The sequence below is a fragment of the Carcharodon carcharias genome, chromosome 14, assembly GCF_017639515.1.
Source record: "Carcharodon carcharias isolate sCarCar2 chromosome 14, sCarCar2.pri, whole genome shotgun sequence".
Taxonomy (NCBI): domain Eukaryota; kingdom Metazoa; phylum Chordata; class Chondrichthyes; order Lamniformes; family Lamnidae; genus Carcharodon; species Carcharodon carcharias.
Genome location: NC_054480.1, coordinates 121,844,884 through 121,865,293, shown reverse-complemented (window position 1 = coordinate 121,865,293; position 20,410 = coordinate 121,844,884). Strand labels below are relative to the sequence as shown.

The 20,410-nt window shown below is 45.0% G+C and overlaps 1 protein-coding gene across 1 annotated transcript in view; it reads left to right on the top strand.

Annotated features, from left to right (window-relative positions):
• Nucleotides 1-20,410, top strand: part of mast3b (microtubule associated serine/threonine kinase 3b) — a 224,362-nt gene that overhangs the window by 81,383 nt on the left and 122,569 nt on the right. Inside the window, exons 15-16 of the mRNA XM_041204551.1 lie at nt 3,986-4,151; nt 19,710-19,811. Of these exons, the coding sequence (XP_041060485.1) occupies nt 3,986-4,151; nt 19,710-19,811 (268 nt within the window). The remainder of the gene's footprint in view (nt 1-3,985; nt 4,152-19,709; nt 19,812-20,410) is intronic.

Below are 20,410 nucleotides of genomic sequence, written 5' to 3'. Positions count from 1 at the left end.
CAGAGAGTCAGTGAGCGCAGGTGATTGGAATGAGAGAGCTTCAGATGGGGAGGTGGTGATGTAACAGTATTGTAACTGGACTGGTAATCCAGAATCCAGAAACCCAGGGTAATGCTCTGGGGACTCTAATCTCACTATGGCAGATGGGTGAATATGAATGCAATAAAACTCTGGAATTAAAAGTCTAATAATGACCATAAAAACCATTGCCCAAAAAAAGAGACATGTCAAAGTTTTTTGTCTTGCACTCATCAGGATATTTCTCAGTGGGGGCACAATAATTTATATTGTATGAGAGGAGAGTGCTAATTGATTTGCAAGTGGACTCTGGATGTTGCCATCAAGCCAAAAAGACGTTTGGCCTGTCACACAAATGAATAATGTAGTATATGAATTTCACTGCCAGTGTAATGCTAGATATGTAGGCCGTAGGTCCCAAATACTGGCGGACCATTTGAAACAGCATGTCCCTTCCACTGTTCACAATGGGCAAGGTACAGACCGTACCCAATCAGCCTGTGCTTGTAAAACTCAAAACACAGTGTCCAATATTAGACATTATTCCGCAATTGGACAACATTTACTAAATAACCCTTAGTGTGATAAGAATTACGCTGACAACCAATTTAAGATCATTAGTCAGCCTCACAATGTGGTGCAATTGCTTGTATGGGAAGCTACATAAATTAATACACATGGTCCTGTTCTTTGAAGACAGAAAAAACACGTACACGCATTACACCTGTTTCAGCAAAATAAAATGAGGAACAAAATAAAATTAAACAAAATAAGGGACAGCCATTCGCTGACTCATTTGTCAAGGCAATACCTTGACTGATCAGGGTCAAGCAGCCTGGTTTAGATTTTAAACAATGCTTGGCAATTAACTGTCAGTCACCATCACTGGTGCATTCTCCATGGCAACATCTCTACCAGAGTCCACTTGCCAGCCAATCAGCACTCTCTTCACATACACTATAAATTGTTGTTTTCTCCTTATATTGGAATTCTTGCGAAGTGTCCTAATGAGTGCAAGATGAAAAGCTTTTTGTCACTTTGTTCAGCAATACTCAAATTCTGCCCTACCAAACAACTATAAAAACCATTGTCAGAAAAACCAATCTGGTTCACGAATGTCCTTCAGGGAAGAAAATCTGCCATCCTTCCCTGCTCTGGCCTACATGTGACTCCAGACCCACAGCAATGTGGTTAACTCTTAACTGCCCTCTGAAATGGCCTAGCAAGCCACTCTGTTATATTAAACTGCTAAAAAGCCTGAAAGGAATGAGGACCACCTAGCATTTACTTAGGCCCCGTAAACGACAACAGGGTGCAAGGTTGCCCTTACCAACATCTGGGGGCTTGGTGCCAAAATTGGGAGAGCTGTCTCACAGACTAGTCAAGCAACAGCCTGACATAGTCGTCCTCACAGGTTGCTTTGTCCTGGATCTGCAGTAGGTGGTGAGGGACCAACAAGAAGGAAACCATACTTGATCTCCTCCTCGCCAATCTACCTGTTGCAGATGCATCTGTCCATGACAGAATCAGTAGGAGTGACCACCGCATAACCCTAGTGGAGATGAAGTCCTGTCTTCACACATCCTCCACTGTGTTGTGTGGCACGACAACCATGCTAAGTGGGATAGATTTAGGAACTCAAGACTGGGCATCCATGAGGCGCTGTGGGCCATCAGCAACAGCAGAATTTTACTCAACCACAATCTGTAGCCTCATGACCCGGCATATCCCCCACTCTATCATTATCACCAAGCCAGGGGATCAACCCTGGTTCAATGAAGAGTGCAAGAGTGCATGCCAGGAGCAGCGCCAGGCATAGTTAAAAATGAGGTGTCAGCCTGGTGAAGCTAAAACACAGGACTAGTTGCGTGCCAAACAGCATAAGAAGCAAGTGATAGACAGAGCTAAATGATCCCACAGCCAACGGATCAGTTCTAAACCCTGCAGTCCTGCCACATCCAGTTGTGAATGGTGGTGGACAATTAAACAACTCACTGGAGGAGGGGGCTCCACAAATATTCCCATTCAATAATGGGGGAGCCCAGTACATTAGTGCAAAACATAAGGTTGAAGCATTCGCAACAATCTTCAGCCATAAGTGCTGAGTGGATGATCCATCTTGGTCTCCTCGGGAGGTCCCCATCATCACAGATGCCAGTCTTCAGCCAATTTAATTCACTCCACATGATACCAAGAAGTGGCTGAAGGCACTGGATACTGCAAAGGCAATGGGCCCTGACAACATTCCACAATAATGAAGACTTGTGCTCTAGAACTTACCTTGCCTCTAGCCAAGCTGTTGCAGTACAGCTACAACACTGGCATCTACCCAGTGATGTGGGAAAATTGATTAGGTATGTCCTGTACACAAAAAGCAGGACAAGTCCAACCCCACCAATTAACACTCCATCAGTCTACTCTCGATCATTAGTAAAGTGATGGAAGGTATTGTCGACAATGATATCAAGCGACACTTACTCAGCAATAGCCTGCTCACTGACACTCAGTTTGGGTTCTGCCAGGGCCACTCAGCTCCTAACATCATTACAGCCTTAGTTCAAACATGAACAAGAGAGCTGAATTCCCGAGGTGAGGTGAGAGTAACTGCCTTGACATCAAGGCAATATATGATCCAACATGGCATCAAGGAGCCCTAGCAAAACTGGGGTCATTGGGAATCAGGGGAAAAACTCTCTGCTGGTTGGGGTCATACCTAGCACAAAGGAATATGGTTGTGGATGTTGGGGGTCAGTCATCTCAGTTCCAGGACATCACTGCAGGAGTTCCTCAGGGTAGTGCCCCAGGCCCAACCACCTTCAGCTGCTTCATCAATGACCTTCCTTCCATCATAAGGTCAGAAGTGGGGGTGTTTGCTGATAATTGCAAAATGCTCGGCACCATTCACGACTTCTCAGATACTGAAGTAGTCCACGTCCAAATGCAGCAAGACCTGGACAATATCCAGACTTGGGTTGACAAATGGCAAATAACATTCATGTCACACAAGTGCCAGGCAATGACCATCTCCAACATCTTCCTATGACATTCAATGGCATTACCATCGCTGAATCCCCCTCTATCAACATCCTGGGGGTTACCACTGACCAGAAACTGAACTGGACTAGCCATATATATACTGTGTATACAAGAGCAGGTCAAAGGTTAGGAATCCTGCAATGGGTAACTCACCTCCCAACTCCCCAAAGCCTGTTCACCATCGGCAGGGCACAAGTCAGGAGTGTGATGGAATACTCTCCACTTGTCTGGATGAGAGCAACTTCAAAAAGACTCAAGTTTGATATCATCCAGGACAAAATAGCCCTGCTTGATTGGCACCCCATCCATAAATATTCACTCCCTCCACCACCGATGCACAGTGATAGCAGTGTGTACCATCTACATGATGCACTGCAGGAACTTACCAAGCCTCCTTAGACAGCACCTTCCAAACCCACGACCTCTACCGCCTAGAAGGACAAGGGCAACAGATAGATGGGAACGCCACCTCCTTGAAGTTCTCCTCAAAGCCACTCATCATCCTGACTTGGAAATATATCACCGTTCCTTCACTCCAGCTGGGTCAAAGTCTTGGAACTCACTCCCTAACAACACTGTGGGTGTACCGACACCACATGGACTGCAGTGGTTCAAGAAGGCAGCACACCACCACCTTCTCAAGGGCAATTAGAGATGGGCAATAAATGCTGACCCAACCAGCGACTCACACATGCCATGACCAAATATATTAAAAAAAAGATGGCGGTGGGGGTGGTGACATTGGAGGGCAGTAGTTGGAAGCCAGGGGGCAGTAGGTAGGATTGGATCAAAGGGTGGCGGTTGGTGGATGGAGTGGTCAAAGGACTTGGTGGGATTGAAGTTTGGATTGTCAAAGGGCAGGGGGCTTTTGTACACTGTATTGTGAAGTGAGTGTGGCTCAATTTGATGGTGCTTCTCTGTTTTATGGCAGGTTTGTGGGACGCCCGAATACATCGCTCCTGAGGTGATTCTCAGACAGGGATATGGCAAACCTGTGGACTGGTGGGCCATGGGAGTCATTCTATTTGAATTTCTTGTTGGTTGTGTTCCATTCTTTGGGGAGACACCGGAAGAACTTTTTGGACAAGTGGTTAGCGGTAGGTTGCATTGGAGAATGAGTAAGGAATTTCCAGAGTGCAATGGACAAGGATCCCCTCCCATGCGTGCTGCGAGTGAGACTGGTGTGGGAACTTGTAAAGTATTCCTGAAAAATTGCAATTACTGAGCTGCACCCAGACTTAGTTACATGGTATTGTCACTAGACTAGTAATCCAGAGACCCCGGGTATTGCTCTGGGGACCCGGGTTCGAATCACACCATAGCAGATGGTGAAATTTTAATTCAATAAAAATCTGGAATTTAAAAAGTCTAATGATGACCATGAAACCATTGTTGATTTTCGTAAAAACCCATCTGGTTCACTAATGTCCTTTAGGGAAAGAAATCTGCTGTCCTTACCTGGTATGGCTTACAAGTGACTCCAGATCCATAGCAATATGGTTGCCTCTGAAATGGCCTAGTCAGCCACTCAGTTGTATCAATCCACTAAAATGACTAAAAGGAATGGAACCGGAAGGACCACCCGGCATCGACCTAGGCACCAGAAACGACAATGGCAAACTCAGCCTTGTTGACCCTGCAAAGCCCTCCTTACTAACATCTGGGGGCTAGTGCCAAAATTGGGAGAGCTGTCTCACAGACTAGTCAAGCAACAGCCTGACATAGTCATCCTCACGGAATCATACCTTACAGATAATGTCCCAAACACCACCGTCACCATCCCAGGGTATGTCCTGTCCCACTGGCAGTTCAGAACCAGCAGAGGTGGCGGTACAGTTGAAAGGGAGTTGCCCTGGGAATCTTCAACATCAATACTGGACTCCAAGTCTCATGGTATCAGTCAAACATGGGCAAGGAAACCTCCTGTTGATTACCATGTACCGCCACCACACACCCCCCACTCCCAGCTGATGAATCAATGCTCCTCCATGTTGAACACCACTTAAATGTACTCTGGATGGGGGTCTTTATTGTACATCATCAAGAGTGGCTCAGTACTGAGCTGACTACTGACTGAGCTGGCCAAGTCCTAAAGGACATAGCTGCTAGACTGGGCCTGCAGCAGAATTGTACTCAACCAAAACTGTAACCTCATGGCCTGCCATATCCAACACTCCATCATTACCATCAAACCAGGGGAGCAACCCTGGTTCAATGAAGAGTGCAGGGGTGTATGCCAGGAGCAGCACCAGGCATACCTAAAATCAGGTGTCAATCTGGTGAGGCCACAACACAGGACTACTTGCGTGCCAAACAGCATAAGCAGCAAGTGATAGGCAGAGCTAAGTGATCCCAGAACCAATGGATCAGATCTAAGCTCTGCAGTCCTGCTACATCCAGTTGTGAATGGCGGTGGACAATTAAACAACTCACTGGAGGAGGAGGCTCCTCAAATATCCCCATCCTCAATGATGGAGGAGCTCAGTACACCAGTGCAAAAGATAAGGCTAAAGAATTTGCTATAATCTTCAGGCAGAAATGCTGAGTGGTGATCCATCTCGGCTTCTCCGGAGATCTCCAGCATCACAGATGCCAGTCTTCAGCCAGTTCAATTCACTCCATGTGCTATCAAGAAATGCCTGAAAGCACTGGGTCTTGCAAAGGCTATGGGCCCTGACAACATTCCGGCAATATTACTGAAGACTTGTGTTGCAGAACTTACCGCACCCCTAGCCAAGCAGTTCCAGTACAGCTACAACATGGCATCTACCCAACAATGGAGAAAAGTGGCCAGGTATGTCCTGTACACAGAAAGTAGGACAAATCCAACCCGGCCAATTACTGCCTCATCAGTCTACTCTCGATCATCAGTAAAGTGATGGAAGGGGTCATTAACAGTGCTATCAAGTGGCACTTGCTTAGCAATAATCTGCTCACTGATGCTCAGTTCCGCCAGGGCCACTCAGCTCCTGACCTTATTACAGCATTGGTTCAAACATGGAAAATGGAGTGGATCTCCAGAGGCGAGGTGAGAGTGACTGCCCTTGACATTGAGGCAGCGTTTGACCGAGTGTGGCATTAAGGAGCCCTAGCAAAACTGGAGTCAATGGGAATCAGGGGAAAACTCTCCGTTAGATGGAGTTGTACCTAGCACAAAGGAAGATGGTTGTGGTTGTTGAAGGCCAATCATCCCAGTTCAAGGCATCACTGTAAGAGTTCCTCAGGGTAGTGTCCTAGGCCCAACCATCTTCAGCTGCTTCATCAATGATCTTCCTTCCGCCATAAGGTCAGAAATGGGGATGTTTGCTGATGATTGCACAATGTTCAGCACCATTTGCGACTAATCAGATACTGAAGCAGTGCATGTCCAAATGCAGCAAGATCTGGACAATATCCAGTCTTCAGCTGACAAGTGGCAAGTAACATTCGTGCCACACAAGTGTCAGGCAATCAGAGAATCTAACCATCACCCCTTGACATTCAATGGCATTCCCATCACTGAATTCCCCACTATCAACATCTCTGGAGTTATCATTGACCAGGAACTGAACTTGACTAGCCATATAAATATTGTGGCTACAAGACCAGGTTAGAGGCTAGGAATCCTGTGACGAGTAACTCACCACCTGACATCATCCAGGACAAAGTAGCCTGCTTTCCACAAATATGTACTCCCTCTACCACCGACACACAATGCCAGCATTGTATACCATTGGCATAGGGCAATTAAGATTAGAGAGATGAATGCATGGCTCAAAGATTGGCACCAGTACTGGGGAAAGTGGGGGCTGTAACATTGGAATGGTTTACACCAGAACTGTGCTGAGATGTGTGTCCTCGCAAATCACATAACTAGGGAAGTAGAGAGGCTTTAAACTAAACAAGAAGGATGAGGAATTAAGCTTGGGTAGAGGTAGCAATTTAAGGTGTAGAGTCAAGACAGGGGAGAAAAATAGTAATATGAGAAATGAGGGTCAGGGAATGGCAGGGAGGGACAAAGAGAAAAATCCTAAGAATACATCAACACTCAAGACTAGATGTTACAAAGGTAAGAAAAAGACAAAACTGAAGGCTCTCTATCTGAATGCACGTAGAATTTATAACAAAGTAAATGAATTGATGGCCCACATTGAAGTAAATAAAAATGAAATGATAGCAATTACGGAGGCATGGCTGACAAAGTATGGGCCCTCAATATTTAAGTGTACATGACATTCAAGAAGAATAGGAAGCTAGGTAAAGGTGGAGAGGTAGGACTGTTAATCAAATAGGGCATTGGTGCAATAGTTAGAGATAACCTTGGTTCAGGAGAGCAGGATGTAAAATCGGTTTGCGTGGAGGTGAGGAATAGCAGGGGAAAAACGTCATTATTGGGGGTGATCCACACGCCCCCTAACAGCCACATTGTAGGACAAAGTATTCAAGAGAAAATATTGTGTGTTTGTGATAAAGGGACGGCAATAATCAAGGGTGATTTTAATCTACACATAAACTGGAAAAATCATGTCGCGATAGTAGCCTGGATGAGTTCCTAGAATGGTTTCGAAATAGTTTCTTAGGGCAGCATGTTCTGGAACCAACCAGAGTGCAGGTTATATTAGACTTGGTATTGTGTAATTTGAAAGAACTAATTAATGACTTCAGAGTAAAGGCACCACTAGGTAACAGTGACCACAATATTATTGAATTTTACATCCACCTTGAAAGGGAGATGAGTGGGTCTAAGACTGGAATCTTAAATCTAAATAAAGGCAACTATGTTGGGATGAAAGTTGAGCTAGCTGAAGTGAACTGGGAAGCTAGGCTAGAGGATAGAACAATAGAGAATCAATGGCAGACATTTAAGGGGATACTTCAGAGCATTCAGAATAAGTACATTCCTACTATAAAGTAAAATTCTAAGGGGAGGACACACCATCCGTGGTTAACTAAAGATGTTAAGGAAAGCATCAAACTTAAGGAAAAAGTATCCAACTCTGCAAGGATGAGCGGCAGGACAGATGATTCATTCACAGGATGTGGGCTTTGCTGGCTGGGCCAGCATTTATTGTCCACCCCAAGTTGCCCTTGAGAAGGTGGTGGTGAGCTGCCTTGAACCGTTGCAGTCCAAGTGGTGTAGGCACACCCACAGCGCTGTTAGGAAGGGAGTTCCAGGTTTTTGACCCAGCGACAGCAAAGGAACAGCGATATATTTCCAAGTCAGGATGGTGAGCGGCTTGGAGGGGAACTTCCAGGTGGTGGTGTTCCCATCTATCTGTTGCCCTTGTCCTTCTAGGTGGTAGTGGTCATGGGTTTAGAAGGTATATTGGACAGAATATAAAGAATGGAAGAGAATGGCTAAAAGGTTAATCAGGGAAAGAAATTAGAGTATGAGAGGAAGCTAGCTAGAAATGTAAAAACGGATAGCAAGAATTTCTACAGGTATTTAAAAAGGAAAAGAGTAAGTAAGGTGAGTGTTGGTCCTCTAGAGAGTGACAGTGGGGAGTTAATAGTAGATAATAAGGGAATGGCGGAAGAGATGAACAAACATTTTGCTTCTGTCTTCACTATAGAGGATACAAAAAGCATTCCAGTAATTGCTGCAAATCAGGAGGTAAACGGGAGGAAGGAACTTGGCAAAATTGAAACCATCAGGGAAACGGTATTGAGCAAACTGATGGAGCTGCAGGCTGGCAAGTCTCCGGCTCCCGATGGATTACATCCTAGGGTCTTAAAAGAGGTGGCTAATGAGGTAGTTGTTGCATTGGTGTTGATTTTCCAAAATTCTCTAGATTCTGGAAAGGTTCCATCAGATTGGAAAGTAGCAAATATAACCAAGGGAGGGAGGCAGAAAACAGGAAACTATAGGCTAGTTAGCTTGACGTCTGTCATGGAGAAGTTATTAGAATCAATCACTAAGGAGGTTATAGCTAGGCACTTGGAAGAGCTCAAGGCACTTAGGAAGAGTCAGCATGGTTTTGTGAAAGGAAAATCATGTTTAACCAATTTTTTAGAGTTTTTTGAAGGAGTAACATGCGCAGAGGATAAAGGGAAGCCTGTAGACATATTGTACTTGCATTTCCAGAAGGCATTTGATAAGGTGCCACATCAAAGATCATTAGGGAAAATAAAAGTGCATGGTGTAGTGGGTAACATATTAACATACAAAGAAGATTGGCTGGCTGGCAGAAAGCAGAGAGTAAGCATAAACGGGTCTTTTTCTGATTGGCAGGATGTGACGAGTGGAGTCCCATAGGGGTCTGTACTGGGGCCTCAACTTTTTACGATTTACATAAATGTGCCCAGGTATGTCCTGTACACAAAAAGCAGGACAAATCTAACCCAGACAATTACTGCCTCATCAGTCTATTCTCCATCATCAGTAAAGTGATGGAAGGTATCTCATGAATGAATAAAAAAAACATACGAGTTAGGAGCAGAAGTAGGCTACTCGGCCCCTCAAAATTGCTCTGCCATTCAATAAGATCATGGCTGATCTGATTGTAACCTCAACTCCACATTCCCACCTACTCCCAGTAACCTTTCATCTCCTTGTTTATCAAGCATCTATCTATCTCTGCCTTAAAAATATTCAAAGATTCTGTTTCCACTGCCTTTTGAGGAAGAGAGAAAAAGTTTCACCTCAGGTCTATTTTAAATGAGCGATCCCTTATTTTTAAATCGTGACCCTTAGTTCTAGATTCTCCCACAAGAGGAAACATCCTCTCCACATCCACCCTGTCAAGACCCTTCAGATCTTAAAGGTTTCAGTCAAGTTGCCTCTTACTCTTCTAAACTCCAGTGGATACAAGTCTAACCTGTCCAACCTTTCCTCATAAGATCATTCCTGGTCTTAGTCCAGTAAACTTTCACTGAACTGCTTCTAATACATTTACATTCTTCTTTAAATTAGGAGACCAATACTATACATATTACTCCAGATGTGGTCTCACCAGTGTCCTGTAAAACTGAAGTATAATCACCCTACTTTTATATTCAATTCCCCTCAAAGTAAATGATAACTTTCCATTAGCTTTCCTAATTACTTGCCATACCTGCTTCTAGCCTTTTGCACCCAGATCCCTGTGCATCTCAGAGCTCTGCAATCCCTCACCGTTTAGATAATATGCTTTTCTATTCTTCTTGCCAAAATGGACAATTTCATATTTGCCCACATTATACTCCATTTGACAGATCTTTGTCCACTCACTTAACCTATCTATGTCACTTTGTAGATTCCTTACATTCTCTTCACAACTTACTTTCCTACCTATTTTTGTGTCATCAACAAATTTAGCCACCATTCCTTCAGTACCTTCATCCAAGTTATTTAAATAAATTGTAAAAAGTTGAGATGCCAGCACTGATCCCTATGGCACACCACTTGTTACAGCCCACAAACCAAAAAAAGACCCAGTTATGACTACCCTCTGTTCCCTGTTAGCTAGCCAATCTTCTATCCATGCCAATATGTTACCCCTACACCATGAGCTTTAAGTCTCCGCAATAACCTTTGATGTGGCATCTTATCAAATGCCTTCTGGAAATCTAAGTACAGCACATCCATCAAGTTCCCTTTATCACATGCACATGCCTTCAAAAAACTCCAATAAATTGGTTAAACATGATTTCCCTTTCACAAAACCATGCTGACTCTGCCTGATTACCTTTAATTTTTTTAGGTGCCCTGTTTATGACATCTTTAATAATAGCTTCCAACATTTTCCCTACGACAGATGATAGGCTAACGGCCCATAGTAAAGGAGTTACATTTTGCTATTTTCCAATCAAATGGAAATTTCCCCGAATCTATGGAATTTTGGAAAATTATAACCAATGCATCATCTATCTCACTAGCCACTTCTTTTAAGACCCTAGGATGAAATCCATTAAGACCCAGGGATTTGTCAGCCTGCAGCTCCAACAATTTGCTCAGTACCACTTCTCTGGTGATTGTGTAATTTTCCTAAATTCCTCCCTCACTTCCATTTCCTGATTTACAGCTATTTCTGGGATATTACTTGTATCCTCTATAGTGAAGACCGATGCAAAATACCAGTTCAATTAGTCTGCCATCTCCTTATTTTCCACTATTAATTTCCCAGACTCACTTCCCATACGACCAATGCTCACTTTTTTCACACTTTTTTAAGTATCTGTAGAAACTCTTACTATCCGTCTTTATATTTCTATCTAGCTTCCTCTCATACTCTAGTTTTTCCCTCCTTATTAATCTTTTTGTCATTCTTTGCTGTTCTTTATATTCTGTCCAATAATCAGACCTGCCACCCATCTTTGCACAACTATACCAGTGGTGGGAGAAGGGCAATGGGAGCTGAGGTGAGAGTGTGGAGTTGGGGGGGAGGGGAAGGGGAATCAGAGAGGGAGTGGGGGAGTGGGCAGTGGAATGGTGGGGGAAGTGTAGGGGGAAGTAGGAGAGAGAGGGAGACATTGGGTGGGGTGAGTCAGTGTTTTTAAAAAAATTGTTCATTGGATGTGAGTTTCGCTGGCCAGGCCAGAATTTATTCCCCTTCCTTAACTGACCTTGAGAAGGTGCTGGGGAGCTGCTTTCTTGAACTGCAGCTTGGATTGGCTTGTTGCCCTTTAGTTGTGTTATCTTCTGGCTGGATGAGGTTTCTCTTACTTTCTGCCTGTCTTGGATATAGTCTATATTAAGTTTCTCTTAAAAATATTTATTCACAGCTAATTACATTCGAGACCTGGGGCACTTGCAGTTGGGGTGGATGTGTTCCCCGCTGGGTCTTTGGATGGCCAGAAGTGAGACCCCACCATCCGAAAAATTCAAGCCCATGTATTAACGGTACACAGTGCTGTTAGGAGGGAGTTTCAGGATTTTGGTCCAGCAACAGTGACGGAACGGCGATATATTTCCAAGTCAGGATGGTGAATGGCTTGGAAGGGAATTTCCAAGTGGTGGTGTTACCATGTATCTGCAGCCCTTGTCCTTCTAGATGGTAGGGGTCATGGGTTTGGAAGGTACTGTCGAAGGAGCCTTGGCGAGTTGCTGCAGCGCATCTTGCAGATGCTACACACTGCTGCTACTGTGCAACAGTGGTGGAGGGAGTGAATGTTTGTGGATGTGGTGCCAATCAAGCAAGCTGCTTTGTCCTGGACAGTGTCAAGCTTCTTGAGTGTTGTGGGAGCTACATTGGTCTAGGCAAATAGGGAATATTCTGTCATACTCCTGACTTGTGCCTTGTAGATAGTGGACAGGCTTTGGGGAGTCAGGAGGTGAGTTACTCATCACAGGATTCCTAACTTCTGACCTGCTCTTGTAGCCACAGTATTTGTATGGCTGGTCCAGTTCAGTTTCTGGTCAATGGTAACCCACAGGATGTTGATAGTGGGGGATTCAGCAATGGTAATGCCATTGAATGTCAAGGAGTGATGGTTAGATTCTTTCTTGTTGGATATGGTCATTGCCTGGCATTAATGTTACTTGCCACTTGTCAGCCCGAGTCTGGATATTGTCCCGGTCTTGCTGCATTTGGACGTGGACTGCTTCAGCATCTGAGGAGTCGTGAATGGTGCTGAACATTGTGCAATCATCAGTGAACATCCCTACTTCTGACCTTATGATGGAAGGAAGGTCATTGATAAAGCAGCTGAAGAAGGTTGGGCTGAGGAAGCTACCCTGAGGAACTCGTGCAGTGATGTCCTGGAGCTGAGATGACTGACTTCAAACAACCACAACCATCTTCCTTTGTGCTAGGTATGATCCTAACCAGTGGAGAGCTTTCCCCCCCGATTCCCATTGGCACCAGTTTTGCTTGTGCTCCTTAATACCACACTCTGTCATATGCTGCCTTAATGTCAAGGGCAGTCACTCTCACCTCACCTCTGGAGTTAAGCTGTTTTGTCCGTGGTTGAACCAAGGCTGTAATGAGGTCAGGATCTGAGTGGCCCAGGCGAACCCAAACTGGGCATCAGTGAGCAGGTTGTTGCCAAGCAAATGCAATTTGATAGCACTATTTATGACCCCTTCCATTACTTTACTGATGATCGAGAGTAGACTGTTGGGGCAATAATTGGCTGAGTTGGATTTGTCCTGCTTTTCGTGTACAGGATATACCTGGGCAATTTTCCACACAGCCGAGTAGATGCCAGCGTTGTAGCTGTACTGGAACAGCTTGGCTAGGGATGCAGCAAGTTCTGAAGCATATATTAATTGGCACTCTATTCTCATATTCTCTTTTTATCAGTCTTATTTTCCTTTTCACTTCCTCTCTCAATTTTTTGTATTTGGCCTGGTTCTCTTTTTATTCATTGATAGGATGTGGGCATCACTGGCTAGGCCAGCTTTTATTGTCCATTCCTAATCGCCCTTGAGAAGGTGGTGGTGAGCTGCCTTCCTGAACTGCTGCAGTACATGTGGTGTAGGTACACCCACAGTGCTGTTAGGGAGAGAGTTCCAGGATTTTGACCCAGTGACAGTGAAGGAACGGCGATTTATTTCCAAGTCAGGATGGTGAGTGACTTGGAGGGGAACTTCCAGGTGGTGGTGTTCCCATGTATTTACTGCCCTTGTCCTTCTAGATGGTAGTGGTCGTGGGTTTGGAAGTATCTGTCTAAGGAGCCTTGATGAATTTCAGCAGTGCACCCTTGTAGATGATACACACTGCTGCCACTACTTGTCGATGGTGGAGGGAGTGAATGTTTGTGGATGGGGTACCAATCAAGCAGGCTGCTTTGTCCTGGATGGTGTCAAGCTTCTTGAATGTTGGTGGAGCTGCACTCATCCAGGCAAGTGGAGAGTATTCCATCACACTTCTGACTTGTGCCTTGTAGATGGAGTCAGGAGGTGAGTTGCTCGCTGGAGAATTCCTAATCTCTGACCTGCTGTTGCTGCTACAGCATTTATATAGCTAGTCCAGTTCAGTTTCTGGTCAATGGTAATCCCCAGAATGTTGAAGAATTGAAGAATCACTTGAAGAATTCCCTTGGCATGCATCACACACCCTCTGTTTACTGTTTGATCATATTCTCCATCTCCCTCGTCACCTGAGGACAGCCCTGGCTTTGGTCCCCTTATCTTTCCTGTGGAATGTACCTCGCCTGTACCTGAAACATCTCCTCCTTAAAGATCACCTGTTGTTCCATTACATTTTTTCCTGTCAGTCTTTGGTTCCATTTTACCTTGATAAGATCCCATCTCATTACACTGAAATTAGCCCCTCTTCCAATTTAGAATTTCTGCTTTAGATTGTTCCTTACTCTTCTTCATTATTAATTTAAATGTTATGATATGATCACTCTTACCCAGGTGTACCCTCACAGACACTTGGGCCTGAATTTTGCACTCGCGCACCCATGTGATTGGCGGGCCTGGGAGTGATGGGAAACGGGCCACTGACCACAATCGGTCCCCAATCACAATTTCACACTGGCTGGCCAATTGATGGTCAACCAGCGTGAAACACTTCCTGAGAAATGCTCAGCACTGCCCTAGGGGGCAGGAAGAGGATGGGCGCCGACGACACTGCGGGTGCTGGTGAGCACTTCCACTGAGCTCCCTGAAGGCAGATAACTGCCTCAAGGAGCTGCAAACCTCCAAATAATAAAATAAAGCACAAAAATGCTGCAAAAAATGTCCATGCAGCACAATCAAGTACCTGAAAGCATACCTCATAAAAGTGCTGTCCCCAGATATATCTTATCCTAATGGAGATTTCATCCCGCCCTTGGATGAGGTTTCGTCAAAAATGTAAAGGCTGCCTGGCCGATTGGTCCATCCGCCAACCATAAGGTTGGTCAGGCCACGAAAAATCACTTATAATTGTGCTGTTAACGAGCTTAGTTGCCCACTTAATTGTTGGCAGGCAGTCTTCCAACTGCTGTGTGCACGCGCCGAGTGAAACATCACACAAGTGCATGACCATGTCGGGACGCTCTCCCGATGTCATCTTGTGTGATTTTAAGCTTGTTCGGTTCTGGTGCGCGCCTGCCTGCGGAACATAAAATTCTCCCCTTGGTCATAAGATCATAAGATGATAACATCATAAGAAATGTAAGTAGGAGCAGGTCATTTGGCCCTTTGAGCCTGTTCTGCCATTCAATAAGATCATGGCTTATCTGACTGTGCTCTTAACACCACTTTTCTGCCTATCCCCAATAACCGTCGGTTCTGTGATAGATCAAGCATCTGTCTAACTCAGCCTTGAATATATTCAGTGACCCAGCCCCCACTGCTCTCTGGGGAAGAGAATTCCAAAGACTAATGATCCTTTGAGAGAAGAAATTCCTCCTCATCTCCATCTTAAATGGGAGACCCCTTATTTTTAACGGTGCCCCCTAGTTCTAGATTCCCCCATGAGGGGAAACATCCTCTCAGCACCCACCCTGTTAAGCCTCCTCTGAATCTTATGTGTTCAATAAGATTACTTCCCATTCTTCTAAACTCTAATGAGTATAGGCCCAACCTGCTCAACCTTTCCTCAAAAGGCAATCCAGGAATCAACATAGTGAACCTGCTCTGAACTATTTCTTTCATGCAATACAATGCAAGTATATTCCTCCTTATGTAAGGAGACCAATACTGTACAAAGTACTCTTTGTGCAATTGTAGCAAGATTTCCCCACTTTTATATGCCATCCACCCTGTAATAAAGGTCTTCTTAATTACTTGCTGTATCTTCATGCTAACTTTTTGTGATTCATGGGCAAGGACACCCAGATCTCCCTGTATCTCAGTATTCTACAGTCTCACTCCATTTAAATAATATTCTACTTTTCTGGTCTTCCTGCCAAAGTAGGCAACCTCACATTTTCCTGCATTATACTCTGACTGCCAAATTTTTGCCCATTTGCTGAACCTATGTCTATCCCTTTGCAGACTCATTATATCCTCCTCACAGCTTGCTTTCCTACCTATCTTTGTACTGTCAGCAAACCTGGCTATAATGCACTCTGTCTCTTGATCCAAGTCATTAATATAGATCATCCACTTGGCCCACCTCATTCCCCAGCACCAGATCCACCAATGCCTCCTTAGGCTGAGGTTAAGGAAATTCTCTTGAACGTATTTCAGAAATTCCTCCTCCTCCATATCTTAACGTGTTCATCATCTACTTCTCCATTAAACTTTTAGATGATCTAATAGCAGCCTTGGTTTTCTTTAACTGTTCAGGATTTCTTGTCTTGTCCTTCATCTATCCACATTCTAAGGGTGGGCTGCATGATGAACAATCTTTCTCCACTAATTCCTATTCTCTCACAGCCTGTTCCATAGAGAGACCAGTCTATGTTCTGATATTATCCATCCAGGCCATCACAGGTCTTCCTTATGCACGTTTTCCAGGTGTTTACCTTGTATTACCTCTTCTTCCAAACACTCCCGTCCCTTTAGACCATGTGTCCAAAATGTGTGAGCTTCCTTGATTTCACTAATGTCCTTTAGGGAAGGAAATCTGCCATCCTTATCTGGTCTGGCCTACATGTGACTCCAGACCCACAGCAATGTGGTTGACTCTTAAATGCCCTCTGAAATGACCTAGCAAGCCACTCAGTTGTAACAAGCAGCTAAAAAGTCTATAAGGAATTAAACTGGACCGAACACCCGGCATCCACCTAGGCACCGAAAGCGATAATGGCAAACTCAGCCCTGTTGAACCTATAAAGTCATCCTTAATAACATCTGGGGGCTTGTGCCAAAATTGGGAGAACTATGCCACAGACTAGTCAAGTAACAACCTGACATAGTCATCCTCACAGAATCATACCTTACGGACAATGTCCCAGACACCACCACTATCATCCCTGGATCCCTGGGTATGCGCTGTCCTACCGGCAGGACAGACACAGCAGAGGTGGCAGCACAGTGGTATACAGTCAGGAGGGAGTTGCCCTGGGAGTCCTCAACATCAACTCTGGACCCCATGAGTCTCATGGCATCAAGTCAAACATGGGCAAGGAAACCTCCTGCTGATTACCACATACTGCCCTCCCTCAGCTAATGAATCAGTGCTCCTCCATGTTGAACATCACTTGGAGGAAGCATCGAAGATGGCAAGGGTGCAGAATGTACTCTGGGTGGGGGACTTCAACGTCCATCACCAAGAGTGGCTCGGTAGCACAATTACTGACCGAGCTGGCCGAGTCCTAAAGGACATAGCTGCTAGACTGGGTCTGCAACAGGTGGTGAGGGAACCAATGAGAGGGAAAAACATACTTGACCTCATCCTTACCAACCTGCCTGCTGCAGGTGCATCTGTCGATGACAGTATTGGTAGGAGTGACCACTGCACAGTCCTTGTGGTCTTGTCCCATCTTCACATTGAGGATACCATCCATTGTGTGGTGGGGCATTACCACCGCGCTAAATGGGATAGATTTCGAACAGATCTAGCATCTCAAGACGGGGCACCCATGAGGCGCTGTGGACCATCAGCAGAAGGGAATTGTACTCGAACACAATATGTAACCTCATGGCCAGCATATCCCCCACTTTACCATTACCATCAAGCCAGGGGATCAACCCTGGTTCAATGCAGGAGGGCATGCCAGGAGCAGCACCAGGCATACCAAAAAATGAGGTGTCAACCTGGTGAAGCTATAATACAGGACTACTTTGTGCCAAAGAGCATAAGCAGCAAGTGATAGACAGAGTTAAGCGATCCCACAACCAATGGATCAGATCTGAGTTCTGGAGTCCTGCCATTTCCAGCTGTGAATGGTGGTGGACAATTGAACAACTCACTGGAGGAGGTGGCTCTACAAATATCCTCATCCTCAATGATGGGGGAGTCCAGCACATCAGTGCAAAAGATAAAACTCAAGCATTTGCAACAATCTTGAGCCAGAAGTGCTGAGTTGATCCATCTTGGCCTTCCCCAAAGATACCCAGCATCACAGATGCCAGTCTTCAGCCAATTCAATTTGCTCCATGTGATATTAAGAAACAGCTGTAGGCACTGGATACTGCAAAGGCTATGGGCCCTGACAATATTCCGGCAATAATACCAACAACTTGTGCTCCAGAACTTGCTGCACCCCTAGCCAAGCTGTTCCAGTGCAACTACAACACTGGCATCATCCAGGCAATGTGGAAAATTGCCCAGGTATGTCTTGTACACAAAAAGCAGGACAAATCCATGCTGACTAATTACCATCCCATCAGTCTACTCTCCATCATCAGTAAAGTAATGGAAGGGGTCATCAACAGTGCTATCAAGCTGCACTTGCTTAGTAATAACCTCCTCACTGACATTCAGTTTGGGTTCCTCCAGGGTCACTCAGCTCCTGACTTTCATTACAGCCTTTGTTCAAACATGGAGAAAAGAGCTGAACTCCCGAGGTGAGGTGAGAGTGACTGCCCTTGACATCAAGGCCACATTTGACTGAGTGTGGCATCAAGGAGCCCTAGCAAAACTGGAATCAATGGGAATCAAGGAAAACTTTTCACTGGTTGGAGTCATACCTAGCACAAAGAAAGATGGTTGTGGTTGTTAGAGGTCAGTCATCTCAGCTCCAGGGCATCATTGCAGTAGTTCCTCAGGGTAGTGTCCTCGGCCCAACCATCATCAGCTGCTTCATCAATGACCTTCCTTCCATCATAAGGTCAGAAGTGCGGATTTTCACTGATGATTGCACAATGTTCAGCACCATTCATGACTTCTCTGATACTTAAGCAGTCCATGTCCAAATGCAGCAAGACCTGGGCAATGTCCAGGCTTGGGCTGACAAGTGGCAAGTAACATTCACGCCACACAAGTGTCAGGCAATGACCATCTGCAACAAGGGAAAATCTAACCATCACCATCTACAAAATGCACTGCAGGAACTCACCAAGGCTCCTTCGACAACACCTTCCAAACCCACGACCTCTGCAGTCTGGAAGGACAAGGGCAGCAGATGCATGGGAACACCACCACCTAGAAGTTCCCCTCCAAGCCACTCACCACCACCTTCTCAAGGGCAATTAGGGATGGGCAATAAATGCTGGCCTGGCCAGTACACCCACATCCTGTGAGTGAATTTTTAAAAAATCACTGCCTCAAGCAAGTTCCTCTTAAACCAGCTTTCTCGAACATCCATTTGTTTGTCTGCTTGGCCATCCATGATGCACATAATATCCTTCTGAGCCCTTTCATTTCAAATGCTCTTTTTTGAGCCTCATCACTTTCCTTGATGGAGCAGCTTTTGCAGCCATTCTAGCCACACAAGGGGCTGTCAGAAGACAAACATGTATGACTAGGACTGTTCAGGGTACTCGTCTTTATTTTGCTGGATATTTTGTACAATCATTTGACATTTTATTAAACTTAGCCCTTTTTGTATCTGAATTAACTGTTGTTTTTGCAGCAAATTGAAAGTTTATATGTTTTCAGGGGTTCTCCCACTGGAGGTGTGATCTGGAGATTACCCTTAGTTTCATCTTTGGCTTTTTGAGTTAGAAAGCAGTCTTGTTTTGTTTCAACAAATCTTTCAAAAGACAACTGTAATTAAATTTAACAAGAATATTGCACTTTGAAGCTTGAGGTCTGTGATCAAGTAGACTTTGAACTCAGGAATGCTCTAAATGTTGAATGTGAGCATTGTGGCCTGAACAGCTTAGTAATGGTGGCCAATGTGAGTCGATTGGTTCCTGACTAAGATAACTTGAGCATGAGGCATAACCAGGAGAAAAGAAATAATATCCAATTGTTGGTGTGTTGCAGATGAGATCATCTGGCCAGAAGGAGAGGAGATTCTCCCCCTCGAAACTCAGGACCTCATCAGCAGGCTGTTGAGACAGAATCCACGTGATCGCCTGGGGACTGGTAAGAATTCATAATTCCGTGTTTAAGAGCAGCTCAAATCGTTTGTCAATTTCTGAAGATGCCAAGAGTTTGTGACAAGAGACTCAAGGACTCTAACTCTAGATTGTCCCTTGTCTGTCCCTCAATCCCTCCTTGTGACCCTTGAGTGACTTTTCCCTGCCCTTCGACCATTACACAAATGTTGGTGATTTGCCCAAATGTGAATTCCTCCTGCATCTGGCTCCCCCTTTAAATGCCCACAGAGTAATCAGAGATTGTAGTTCCACTCCCTGCTCACTAGATGGCAAGGGCTTGGAGGCTGGAAGCCTTCCACAGATCCAAGATTCGCCCCCTCTCCAAAGCCAGTACGCCTTTCCTGAACTGAGTTACTCCAGGTGAGAGCTGAACAGAGATCTTGACATAACCTCTACACCTTTGCATGCCAACCGTCTTGAGGTCTTAAAGGCCAACATTTTATTATTCTTTTTATTATTTTTGTACCTGTCTACTAGCTTTTAGTGATTTCTAAACTTGGAGGATAGCATGGGCTGGGTGGACATTGGGACTTGGTGGGTGATGGGAAGGAGTGGGTGGGGACTGGGTGAGGAATGAGACTGTGT